General features: G+C 39.4%; 1 protein-coding gene across 3 annotated transcripts in view; it reads left to right on the plus strand.

The window, feature by feature from the left end:
- The window catches only part of LOC119912146 (protein Dok-7-like), a 41,575-nt gene that overhangs the window by 813 nt on the left and 27,935 nt on the right, over positions 1-12,827 (plus strand). For all 3 annotated transcript variants that reach the window (XM_038731175.1, XM_038731176.1, XM_038731174.1), the window contains exons 3-5: positions 682-912; positions 4,029-4,229; positions 10,464-10,583. In XM_038731175.1, coding sequence (XP_038587103.1) covers positions 682-912; positions 4,029-4,229; positions 10,464-10,583 — 552 coding nt within the window. The remainder of the gene's footprint in view (positions 1-681; positions 913-4,028; positions 4,230-10,463; positions 10,584-12,827) is intronic.

Here is a 12,827-nt window from a genome sequence, read left to right on the forward strand (position 1 = left end):
GCAGAGTGCATACATTTAAAGTGCAAATGTTGGCCCCCATTGTTTCACAGTGTTCTTCTTTCACTCAAATGTTTGACATTCTCACGTTTTTTGTACACATTCACAAGGTTGAACGTGTTTTGTTTTGTTTTTTCAGTTTTAGCAAGGTTGATATACAACTTCAGGTTTTTAAAAATATTTCAGAACACAGTTTCCCAAGCTCACTTGTCCACTAAATTCTTGAACCATGTTTGCATTACACAAACACTTCTTTGGAAATCTGGTGCTGGGCAGCTTAACATGCTCCACAGGTTAGGCTGAGGTTGAGTGCTGCTCGTCTTCAGATCTTTGATGTCAGTGTTATCACAGCTGCCTGCTCTCATGCCTCAGTTATGTGGGTTAAGAGGTGCGTGTGTGAAGGAGAGAGATGTGCACAGTCTTGTTTTGTCAGTTGACACTGATTGTTTCAAGGTGCCAAAAGACTAGAGGACGCTACAGCAGCTACTGTGTGTCAGAATACATCTTATTTGACAGTGTAATCAATTAGGGATTTTAACTGTGTTTATTCTCAAGACATTCTGTCTAAAATAACACAAAACTGTAGTATGAATTGAAGTTTAATTAGAGACTCTTTCTTAAATACAAGAAATTATTATTTTTCTACCATTGTTGTGTCTCATGCCGACTCTTTGATTCCTCCAGACTGCCTTGTGCTACTGGTTTTTAAAGACAAGTCTGACAAAGCGCAGGGCAACAAGGAGAGGGCCAGTGTCACCTTGGAGGAGATCTGCGGTCTGGAAGTGGGACAGTGCTATGAAGGTGTGCCTTTTACTCTGGCCATCCTCTGCCTGAACCACGCTGCTCTACTGGGTTTTGACAGCAAGGAGGCCCTGCAGGCGTGGGACGTCCGCCTGCGATACAGCCTCGGAGAAGGTGAGGAGACGCGTTGGTGCTTTGTTTTTGATGTTTCGTTCTTCTGGTGGTTCACTTGCGGTGCTTTTTGCTCCAAAACTTTTGCGTCAATGTGAATTTGCTTTAAATTTTTACAGGAGAACACAACATTTGACCTCCTTTATACTCTAATCAAAGCAAACTCTCAACAACCAGATCAGTTCATCCATCATGCTGGCAGGTTTCAGTGTTTAAAATGCAGTGCAGTCAAAGAAAAGTACCCTGCAATTTGCCAAACCCTGTGAACAAATCTATTGATTTTAGTCGTAAGTAATGAAGTAAGATTGCACCTTTCTAGAGCTCGGTCAAGAAGTCAAAAGCAAGAGTGTAATACAAACAGTAGTAATATTGCCTAAACAACAAGGTTTTCAAATGCAGCTTAAAAGTCTATGTTGTGGATATCTCAAGGAAGACTATAACCCCCTGTGGGCCACAACAGCAAAACTACCAACTACAGTTTGATTTTTAATTAAGGAGCTGTCAGTAAGCTCTGGTTAGATGACCTGAAAGTCCTGCCTGAGGAGAAAGGGGTCAGCAGTTTATGAAAATATCCAGGGGCCTGATTTATGAAAGCCGTCTGATGGACGGGTGATGAGCAGAATCTTGAATTCAGTCCTGTGTTCCACCAGCAGCAAGTTAAATGAAGGTGGCACACAGGATAAGAGTCTTGCTCGGAAAAGCTGCAGTTTCTCGACTAGATATTATTTAAGACAGGAAACAAAATGCGGCCCAGGCAGGATGAAAGGGTGGCTTGAATAATGACTCTAAATCAAGTTGAGGTATCCTACTATAAGTCGGAAAAACAAAAACAACATAGCATCTTGATAAGTTGTTAAGGATTCATGTACAGATCTCTGTTTTGTTTTTACTTAGCTAGATGCAGATGGTTATTTGGGATATTTTTATTGAGGTTATGAATTATTTTCTAAAATGCTGTTGGCCTTTTAGGCTTCTATGAAAATGATAAAATGGTTGGTTGGTAACATGGGTAAAATGTAAGAAGCTACATTATTAAGTAATTTAAATACAATTTTAATGAAGAAGCAGGCTGGATGCAGGAAATTAGTAGGTCAAGGAACTGTGGTGTTTTTAACAACTTTCTACTTCTATTTGATTTGATAGTTTTGTGATCAACCAAAGTTTTGAGTACTGATGCATTGGACATAAAAGGTCACAAAGCGCCCCCTACTAAAACTACGAAGGTCATCATCCCGTCTCATGCTTCTGCTTCATCCTCCCATTTTAAAACAAACCAGTTTGCATCATGACGAGAGCTAATGGGAAAGATCTTTAACCAGATTTCATCACACAAACTTTTATGTCAGGGATGCTAATTTTAAAACTTTTAAAAACTTTTCTTGTAATTGAGAATTATGGGAGGATGAGGATCATTATTGAGATATTTTTTATTCATGCTCTACGCATTTCTGACATAGAATTAAATGTTAATTTATAGCCATACTGTGTGGATGTGTTATATAAGTGATATAGGTGATAAACAAATAGGAGCTATAAATAGTATTAGCCTGTTCTACTGGTGGCTGTTGTCCAGCTGAAACTTAAAGCAGACGCTAATGACCATGTTGTGGGAGTAGATTGTGTGGAAGAGGACATGGTGCTAAAGACAAATTGCATCGCAGTTGTTCCTTCCAGTCGTGTGTGTGTGTGTGTGTGTGTGTGTGCTTGCTTATATGGATGCACCTGTGTTTGTGCAGGCTTGCATGTGTGTTTTGGTAGAGCTAGATAAGTGTGTGTGTTATGTGGCCTAAAGCTTAATGCCACAGTGTGGAGTGCATCCAAACCAGCCGAAATGTCACCTGCCAGGCTGTGGGCCGAGGGCCACCGTGCGCAGAGCTTTTGTTGTTGTTGGTGCGTGTGTTTGTGTGTGTGTGACACCGTATGAATCTTTCTTAACGTGAGCGATGACGTGACGCAGCTGGCCGACATTTCCTCATCGCCACCTCCATCAATCTCACCTGGCGAGGTTTGTTCAATGCAGTCTTTGGCTGAGCACTGCTGTGGAACTCCACACATGCGTTGGACGAAGTTCTGTGAACTCTTAGGCTGAAGTGCAAATTTTGTGTGCATACATCCAGTTTTCCTCTTTAGTTTCTTATGAGCAACAGTACACAGGCTCAGTTACACAGATGTTTATGACAGACTTTGGTTGATTGCATTAGGCTTTAGATCTAAGTCAGTTGTGTTCAAAGCTCAGCTCGCTGATTTCATTCTCTGTGCAGCTGTTTCTCCTTTTTTATTAGTGAATGAAATTAAATCCGTGCTGAAGTAATCACTGTGTAAAGACAGCATGTTTTCTATCCCCTGTAAAACCTTACTGCAGCTATTTTCAATCTTCTCTCTTCATGCCCATGGATTCTAACCAAAATCTGGGTAGTTTTACTGTCAACCTGCTTAAATCTTGATTGTTAAGGTGTGCAGTCCTAAAGTGAACCATAAAACTCATAAAACATGTCTTTATCAACAAAACTACACTCTCTCCAATGACATTTTGAGAAGTACACTTAAAGCAGAACCACTCATATGTCTGTTCAGTAAATATGAAGCCACCACTAGCAGTTGGTTAGCCTAGCTTAGCATAAAGACTGCAAACAAGGTTAAAGAGTAGCTGGGCTCTTTCCAAAGGACATACAGACAGAGCCAGACTAGCTGCTGTCTCCCGTTTCCAGTCCTTATGCTATGCTAAGTTAAACTAAGCTAAGCTACATGGGTGCTTGCTCTATCTTCATATTTACTGTACAGACAGGGAAGTGGTAATCATCTTCTCATGTGACTCTCAGCAAGGGAGACAATAAATGTATTTCCCAACATCTCAAACGATTCCTTTACATTGACCATTGCTTTCGCATGACTTAAACTGTATTGTTCATTCCTGCACACCTCACTACAGGGAATGTCAATGCATCACAAAAGCCATGCTTGTGCAGACTTTACTTCTCCTGTAGGGCAGTAGAGGAGAGCCACATCCAGAAAGATGCAAGTCCCTCTACTTTTTAAAATAAAATAGATTTGTTGGATAGTTCTTGAAGTTCTGTAATTGGCTTTTCTTCATTGTTGTACTAGTTTCTGTGTTTAATTAGTTCACAGATTCAGCGTTGGAGTCTTACCAGGGACCAAGTTAGAGAGTGGACCTGCAACTCTTCATTTATGCAACAACTTACTGGCTCTGGCCCGGGACGTCCCTCCTGTTATTATCGGCCACTGGAACCTTCCAGACCTGCGCAGATATGGGCCTGTACCCAATGGATTTGTGTTCGAGGGAGGAACACGATGTGGATACTGTAAGTTTATTGCTCTTTATGTTGTTATTTTATGCAGCATGTGGATCTGTTTATTTTAGGTAAGTTGGCCATTTAGCTATTATAATGTTGTGTTTGACAGATGGTTCTTCAAGGCATCAAGATAATTGGTTATTAGGCTGAAACAGCACTCTTGTGTTTGGTTAACATGAGGGGAACTGAAGGAACTATAAAAACAGTGCTAAGATTAATGAACATTGGACATAAACTTAACATAAGTACATTTTTCATTACCACAAAGAGTGAGTGGTTGACTACATGGAAGGATTAGAAAACAGCATAAAGGAGACAGAAAATTTAAAGTAACAAGAAAAAAAAAAAACCTTTTTAGACAAAGTTAAAATCAAACACAGTGTGGTTTTGAGAAAAGACTAACAGTTGTGCAACCACGTTAAACATTGTCTTCTTCATCTCATGACAATAAAGTCTCTTTAGTAAAATAGGGTCGCACCATTAGAAGCTAATAGCTCATTAAATCGCAATCTGAGTCATGTTTTGTTGGTGTCTTCCTCAAACAGGGTAATTTGAGATAATTCATTTGTAGCTTTCATTCAGCAGTCTGTGAAAGAGAGTCTGATTCCCAGTACAGTCATGTCATGTGCAACTCTGAATTAACTACATGCTTCAAAAAACACCCATTACCACGTACTTCCCTGTCATTTTTGTCTGGGGCTGCTTTTCATGGTTTCACTTAGTTCCAATTAAGGGAAATCTTAATGAAACATACTTCAATTATGGTTTAGACTAGTGTTTCCCAACCGTATTTTCCCCCACTTTCTTACGAAATGGTTTCAGGCACCTCTGGTGGATCTCTGACTACCCATGTAAACCCATACATGACATGGTGATCCTGGAATAGTTGATGTTTAGGCTTGGTCTGTTTTTTTTCACTCAGTTCATTCATGTTGGCATTCATACTTCAACCACGTAGAGCAGCAAAAGCTGGTGTTTCAACTATTTATCGATTACTTAAAGAGGTGGTATTATGCCGTTTGGCTTTTCCCCCTCTTAGTTATATACCTTTTTGTGCATGTAATAGGTTTGCAAAGTGAAAAGGCCCAAAGTCCAGCCCAAAGGGAGTTCCCATCTCCCACAGAAAACTCTGCTCTGAACTGCCTGAAAACAGCTTGTTTGTAGTCCAGCCGCTTCCCTTTCATCCCTGTGTCGTCACAGGGATGAACGCAAAATGCTCGTCATATAACGCTCGCCAAGCGGCTACTCTTACACGCCCTCAAAAACACCGGTGGAAAGCTGCAGCAATGTGCAGTATGAAAAAAAAATGGTGTTTTTTGAAAATTAAACTATGTAAACCTGTTCTGGTGCAAATTTGTGATGCTATTTTTATATTTTCCTCCTCAAAACAACTATGTGGATATTTTTGGCAACTCATAATTTCTGTTTTAGCAAATTAGCTGAGCTGCTTTTTCCCGCCCCCACCCTGGAAGTACCCTCTTGATGTACCCTGATAGGGAATCCCTCTGTTGGACAATAGTGTGTGCACAAAACCAGGTTGTTCATGAAATTGTTGGCATATTTTGGGGTAGAAGAACTTTACTGAGCCCTGACCTCAACCCCAGCCAACACCTTTTGGAATAAAGTAAAACACTAACTGAGCCGGGCCTCGTTGGCCAACAGTTAGTTCACAACCTTACTAATACTCATGTGGCTGAATGGGAGTAAATCCCTGGTTTCAAAATCTTGTAGAAGGCCTGTAGCAGCAGATTCATGCCTCTGGTGTTGGAGTAACAATTATGCAATGCTTTTGGCTGTCCACATACTTTTGGTCATGTGTCATGTGATTGCGGTTAAATCCAAATATCACTTGGAAAATTGAAATAGTGGGACGTTATTGGAAATTTGATTTACCTCAATGAGTAATAGCAAGCATATTACGTAAATGGCAGGAAACTATTTTTCACTCGTTCTCGTTTGTTTTGCCCCGACTTGGTGGATTGGGCATTAGAAAACCAGCTGCTTCATAACTATAAGAAACCAGCTGGAGGAGAATTATTCAGCCTGTGCAGGATCACCCCTGCTGTGCTTAAAATTCAGCATCATGCATCACTCCAGAGAAGTTGTTTTTGAGAAGCAAGAGTTATGCCCATGCTCATTTTATTACGGTCCTACCCGTGTGTGTGTGTCCCCGTGATAAGGTAAACTGCAGTTTACATCTTGGAATAGACATGAAACCATTAAAGTAGAGAGGAGCGTATGTCAACACCTGGAGGGGACAGGGACAGACACGAGGGGAACGCCAAACATCAGAGCGCTGCGGACACACGATGACCCTGCTGGAAACATGACACTTCAGAATGTGATGTGTGATTTATTTAGCTTCATTAAATCTTCAGCAGTGGATCTCACATTATATGAAGATGGTCAGAAATCACTTACACTTTTATGTACAAACAAAGAGCAAAGGCAGGGGGTCATGAAGTTGTGTCTAAATGTTTGTGTTGAAGGGCGTGCATTCCTGTGACATGTAATCTCTCAGCAAAGTTTATACACAGCAGAGGGAGAAATGGTATAACAGCGTTGGACCTCTCACTTCTGGTTGAAGCAACTGTAGATCTGAGAGCTGCTTTTGTCCGACCTCTTATCCATGTCGTGCTTGATAGTTTATCTTCCAAGGTTTCTAGTTTATTAGTAGGGAATGTGAGCCAAGGAGCCAGTGTTGTGGTGTGTCAGGAGATGTGTTTAAGGGCTCTTTCGAGCATTTACTATATTCCTGTGTGTGTATATGTAAAACACTTATCACACATTGATATACAGTAAGTGCTACAATTATTAGTCATATGGACAATGATAGATGGGAAATGAATCAACAAGAAGTCACACATGAATCACAAAATAAAACAACATAAGGATACAATATAATAATAATCACATAAATACAGCAAATCTTAACTTAAACTGAACTAACACTAAAAACTAGAATATTACACTAGATTAACAATTAATTATTTTTTAGCAATTTATCATTTATATACATTTATCATTTTGGACAGACAAACAAGCAGTTTGAAGAGTGATGGGCATTTTTGACTACTTTCTGACCTTTTAATAGAAGCTTTACTCAAATGTTAATGGATAATGAAAATAATAATTAGTTGCAGCCATATTTGATATACTTTTTCTTAATCTCTTGAATGATCAGAATGACAGATTTCCTCAAACAGAAGATTTTAAAGCTGCACCAATATTTTTGTTAAAAATGGATCAAATCACTTTGTGTAATGTTGAGGAGATTTTTGTAGTGACAAACCTGCAGAGAATTTCCACCTGGCGCTGTAGTTCATCTCAACTTTTACAAGATTTATTAACTCTTTCGGCTCATTGTTTTAGTTGTGCAGTGCCCAAATTCACTGTTTTTGTTCACTCTCAGTGATCTCATCATTATTTCCAGATCTTAACATTATTTCCAGATGCAGCAGTCAGCTGTTATCACTGAAAAAAACTCTAAAAACACATTGTACACTACTATCCTGGCAGCACCAAACGGCAGACAGATACATTTAGCGACTAGCTAGTGAACTTAGTATAGCATTTAGCAGCTGAAGAGCCAGACATTTCCATCTGGAGTTGGTGGAGACCAAAAATGGAGCTAAAAGAAGATTAAATATCGGACAAACACAACTCCAGCAGAATGCTAATGTTGCTGGATGTGTGAAAAAGGCAACTGTTTTCTAGCATGTTTTAGTAATGATAATATGTTTGTGTTGTGTTTGTAGCTTGTTGTGCTGCTTAGACAGTCACAGTAATTTAATAGCACTTAGTCTATATTATAGGATTGCTTTGGGGATAATTAAATTTTTTTGGAGGGACTTAAAGGGGTCATTATGTAGTTTCCAGTGGCCACTAGCGGTGCGGTTTTAAGATTGCTACCAGGCGTGTGCTTGTACACGTGCTCACTTGAACTCATGAGCGAGCAGAATCCGAAACACAATCACTCTCATACAGAAATCCTGCAATAAACGCATGCAGGCTGTAGCAAAAAACGATAACTAACTAAAACTGTGTTGTAGGTTTGCAAAACTAACCAAAATGAAAGATTAAATGTCCTTAGTTTTCATTTATTTGTTTATTTTATAGGACCTAATAAGCCTGCATTTCGAGTGGATATGAAGCCGGGGGATGTTGCGGGGCAGTTGGTCTGGCCGGACCGGCAGTTCAGCGGTGCGCGCGTTGATTTGCCGATACCACTGTAGGATTAGGGTAGTTTAGCTCTTAGGGTTTTCTGTATGTAGTTTAGAAATTATACTGTAGATTGCATGTGCTTCATTTATTTGAAGTATTTATTTTGACAACATGTCAGTACTTCATATTTAAAAAAGGGTGTCCCTTTACACAAATATTTCTGATTGTACTTGTATTTTAATGTTTTGTGAAAAAACTAAACTGGACTGAACTAAACTGAACTGAGTTTGGCATCGTGCAGCAACAAAGTCTAAAACGAATAAAAATTTAACTAAAACGCATTTTCCAAAAATAAAAACTAAACTAAACTAGCAAACCCACGTTAAAAACAAAAAGTCAAAAGAAATAAAAATAAAAACTAATGAAAAATCCAAAACCATAATAACCTTGATCGGTACCTCTGAGGGAAGCTGGCACTGGTTCCGTAGACATCGATGACTGGTGAATAGACAGAAAAGCATCTTTAATGTTTTCCTGCTTGGATGGATTTGCTGCTGTAAGAATAAAAATGCCGGGCTTTGCTCTCAGTGAATATATGAGCTAATTTACGTTTATGTATTAAGTTGTGTTACTTTGTATTGATGCTTTGTTTTATCACTTTGTGAGAGACCAGAAGGGTCCACTTGAGTTGTTTTTGTTCCTACACAGAATCTGTATTGGATTGTAATCTAAACAAACCCTGCCATCTGTGCCTTGTGTTTTTTCTGTACCGTAGCTTTTGGCAGTGCACCTGATGTTCAATCACCTGCTATCATAAGCATGACATGAGTACAAAGATTTGTAGAGATACAATTCAGAGTCTAACCTAGGTAGTTTATGTGCTTGCGGGGAGATCCATATCACAACAGCACTAAGCAGGCAATACATCTTCAATTTTGACTGGTGCAAACTTTGCTGCAGACCTTTGACCCTGCTCACAGCCAGGGCAGTGCTGGGAATGTTATTCAGGCCTGCCTTGACATGGGTGGTCTCAGGGATAGGGCAACATAATGACCCTTTGTTAGTGATACCTTGTAAGTTGTACTGTCAGAGACCTCTGGAGCACAGCCTTTAGCCTCTCTATTCACTTTTGATGACATTTTAAATTGATGTGAAGGATGAACTGGGAGCAATAAAGAGGAAGTTAGGTTTTCTTTTGTGACTTAATATGAAATGCAGCAGCCACTACAAGGGCTGGGTATCAAACCTCAATGCCTTTGTGGAACAATATGTGTCCGTGGCACCGACTATCAAAAACTGTCAAGTACCAAAAGTTAGCACTGAATGTTTGGTTGGATTTTTTGTTTTTCGTCACTTATTCTTTGATCATATACTGTAGTTTCCTTTAAAATCACAGTTTTTCCAGCTTTAGACTATATTTTATTGATCTTATTAAAGCAAAGTTATCCATACTGAAATGTCTCAACAACTATCAAACGGATTGCCACAAAATTTGTACAGATATGCATGATGTCCAGTTGACGAGTCCTAATGAGTTTGATGAACCTCTAAATGTTTTTCTAGCGCATCTATCAGGTTGACAGGTTGTAGTTTTGAGTGAAATTTTAAGAGTAACTAGTGAATGGATTGCCTTGAAATTTGGTACAGACTTTAACGTCTCCCTCATGATGGATTGTAATAAATTTGGTGATCCCTCAACTTTTCATCTACCACCATCTTTAGGTCAAAATTATAATTTTTGTGTTAGGATTGTTATTAGCATGGTGATATTAGCATTAAGCCTAAAGCACAGCTGTGTGGCTGTGTAAGTACACCCTCACAGCGCTGCTAGCTTGCCTGTGGACTGTTGTCAAAGGAAAGAAATGCCAAACTTTCTCTGGTTCCAGTTTCTTAATTGTGAGTATTTGCTGATTTTTCTTTAACTTGTGTGAGAGTAAACTGACAATCGCTGGGTTTTGGAGTGGTGCCAAAACAAACAATATAAGTAAAATTCTACTAAATACAGAATATTTGCCCTGGTAGTGGATATTTCAGTGCTGCAAAAAATAACGTGACACTAATAAAGTCTGCTTTCTACAGGGGCCGGTGTTTTTCTGCTTTCATCTGCTGAGAGTGAGCAGATCAGCTTTCTATTCGACTGCATCGTCAGAGGCATCTCCCCCACCAGAGGCCCCTTTGGACTGCGGCCAGTTTTGCCAGGTCAGTACCAGAGGTGCTTAAAGCTCCTTAGCTGGAAAGGACTGGAAAAACCAACTGCACATAAGAGTTCTTCACAGAAAGGAAAAGTTTAGTTCTCAGGACTATTATATAAAGAAAGGGCAATGATCTCAATGTGATGCTTATTTGGATAATTAATAGCCACGCTGTTGCCAAGGAGTATGAGCAAACACTTAAGTCAACACTTGCCATTTCAAACCCTGCATGGCTCCCCTTCTGTGCCTCCAGGGATTTTTCATGCTGGCTCCCTGGAATCCACCCATTTTTGGCAGAATGAGTCAGAGGATTCCTCAGTGGATGGATGTGCTTTGATGTGACTAAATTATGACTGACAGCTGTTTTTTTTTTTTTACGTAATTGTGTAATCCTCTGAAGCAATTTTATAATTTTAGTCAAACGCCCTAACCCCTGACTTAAGTGTACTGAATGTAAAGCTTTGGGTCACCTTAAACATCAGTAAGAGGATATCTACTGTACTAACTGTGATTATGGCAGCAAATTCAATTGTAGTCTATGTATAGTTGACTGTGTAGTGCTACTGGTGGGCGTGCTGGAGGACGGGACGAGTTCCCAACAGCCATTCATTGTTGTTGGTTTTTTTTTTTTACTGTTATTAAAGCAGGATTGTCTGACAAGATTTTAATTTGTCAAAGATGCCAAGCATACTGGTTAAATGATAGACCTAATGAGTGAAATTCATTATCTCCATTTGTGAATATTAGTATAATAAAGATCAAGTTCAACTTTATTGTCCCCTAAGGAAAATTTGTTTTGGGCATCCGTGACGCACAAGGCTGCAGTAACACAGACTTCACAATGACACACATCATACCATACATTTACATTGCGTTGCATTGCACAAGTATCTGAGACACTACCCCTATCAGTAATTATTGACTAAATAAGTAAAGCCTGAATAATATTGAAACTACTGAATAATTTTGTTCAATTGCGCTTGAACTCATAAAATAATGAATAATACGTTTTCCAAAGAGTTAAAATGGTAGAATATTGCTACATTATACTGTAGCGTGTCCACCATCAGCTCTTTCGCTCTCCTGTTCATCTACCAACCACTGTAAAAACTCGACAGTATCTGCTTAGTTTCTTTGCTAAAAAAATACTTTTAGGTCTGTTTTCTGCTGCATAACTTGTTTTTGCACAATAACATCAATGTTGTTCATTTAAGTGCTGAAAGTGGATTACAAGAAAATGAATACATTTGATAATCTGTCAAAGTTTTTGAGAGGATTTGCTGCTTTTCTTTGTCTTATGTGATTGGAAAGTGAATATCTTTAGGGTTTTCATTGTTGGTTGGACAAAACAGGCAATTTGAAGACGTCATGAAGAAATACTATAAGTTTCAACCCTATCTGATATAAAAGATGGTCCTCCACATTGTTAAAACCTTCCGACACCGAGAGTTTTAGGGTCTTTTGGCTTTTTGTTTTGGTTTTACTGTTTTGATTCAGCGTCACTGCAACTGTTTTCATCGATTAGGCTCTGATCAATCCACTGTACACTTCCTGCACAGCAACAAACAACAGGATTAGCCTAGCTGGTAAACATAGGGGAGCATTTTAGGAACTGAAGTGGAGTTGGTGGAAACCAACAAAAGGAGGGTGAATATTGCACTTACATTCGTCAGGTGGACACAAATACCAAATCAATGGCCATGTTGCTCCGTATCTGCTGAATGCGCAAATAAACTGTTTGCTAGCATGTTAGCAAAGTATGTCATTGTTGTGTTTACAGCCTGTTTTTGCTGACTCCAAGTGGCTAAGAAATCAGTTATCATCAAACATAGAATTGGTAGAAATAGTCTGATACAGACAAGACAATGCTCTCATACCTTTTATCTGTTATTTTATTAACGCATTTGGATGCTAGATCTAATATTACAGCCGTTAAACATTATCTGCTCCCCTGCTGTCCACTTTAGCACCTTCAATTTTCCACACTAGCAGTTTTGAAAAATGTTCTCACCCAGTGTGCAACTTAACAGGAAATGTGGGCCAGGCAGCTGAGGGGGCTTGTGGGATATTCTGGTTTTCACACATCTCGCCGCCCAATCGCAGGTTGAGCTCATACTCCTATTATTGTGGTGTGTAGTAGAATAAATAGCAGGGAGGATGTCGGAGGGAGAGCAAGGGGTCAAAGTCACAGTTCACGCAAGTAGAACAGCCAAAGCCTCCTAATCACTCCGGGCATGTATGTAACCTCATC

This window comes from Micropterus salmoides, unplaced genomic scaffold (assembly GCF_014851395.1).
Source record: "Micropterus salmoides isolate LMB-PRFRI ecotype aquatic unplaced genomic scaffold, ASM1485139v1 Ms_hic_scaffold_2, whole genome shotgun sequence".
Classification (NCBI taxonomy): Eukaryota; Metazoa; Chordata; class Actinopteri; order Centrarchiformes; family Centrarchidae; genus Micropterus; species Micropterus salmoides.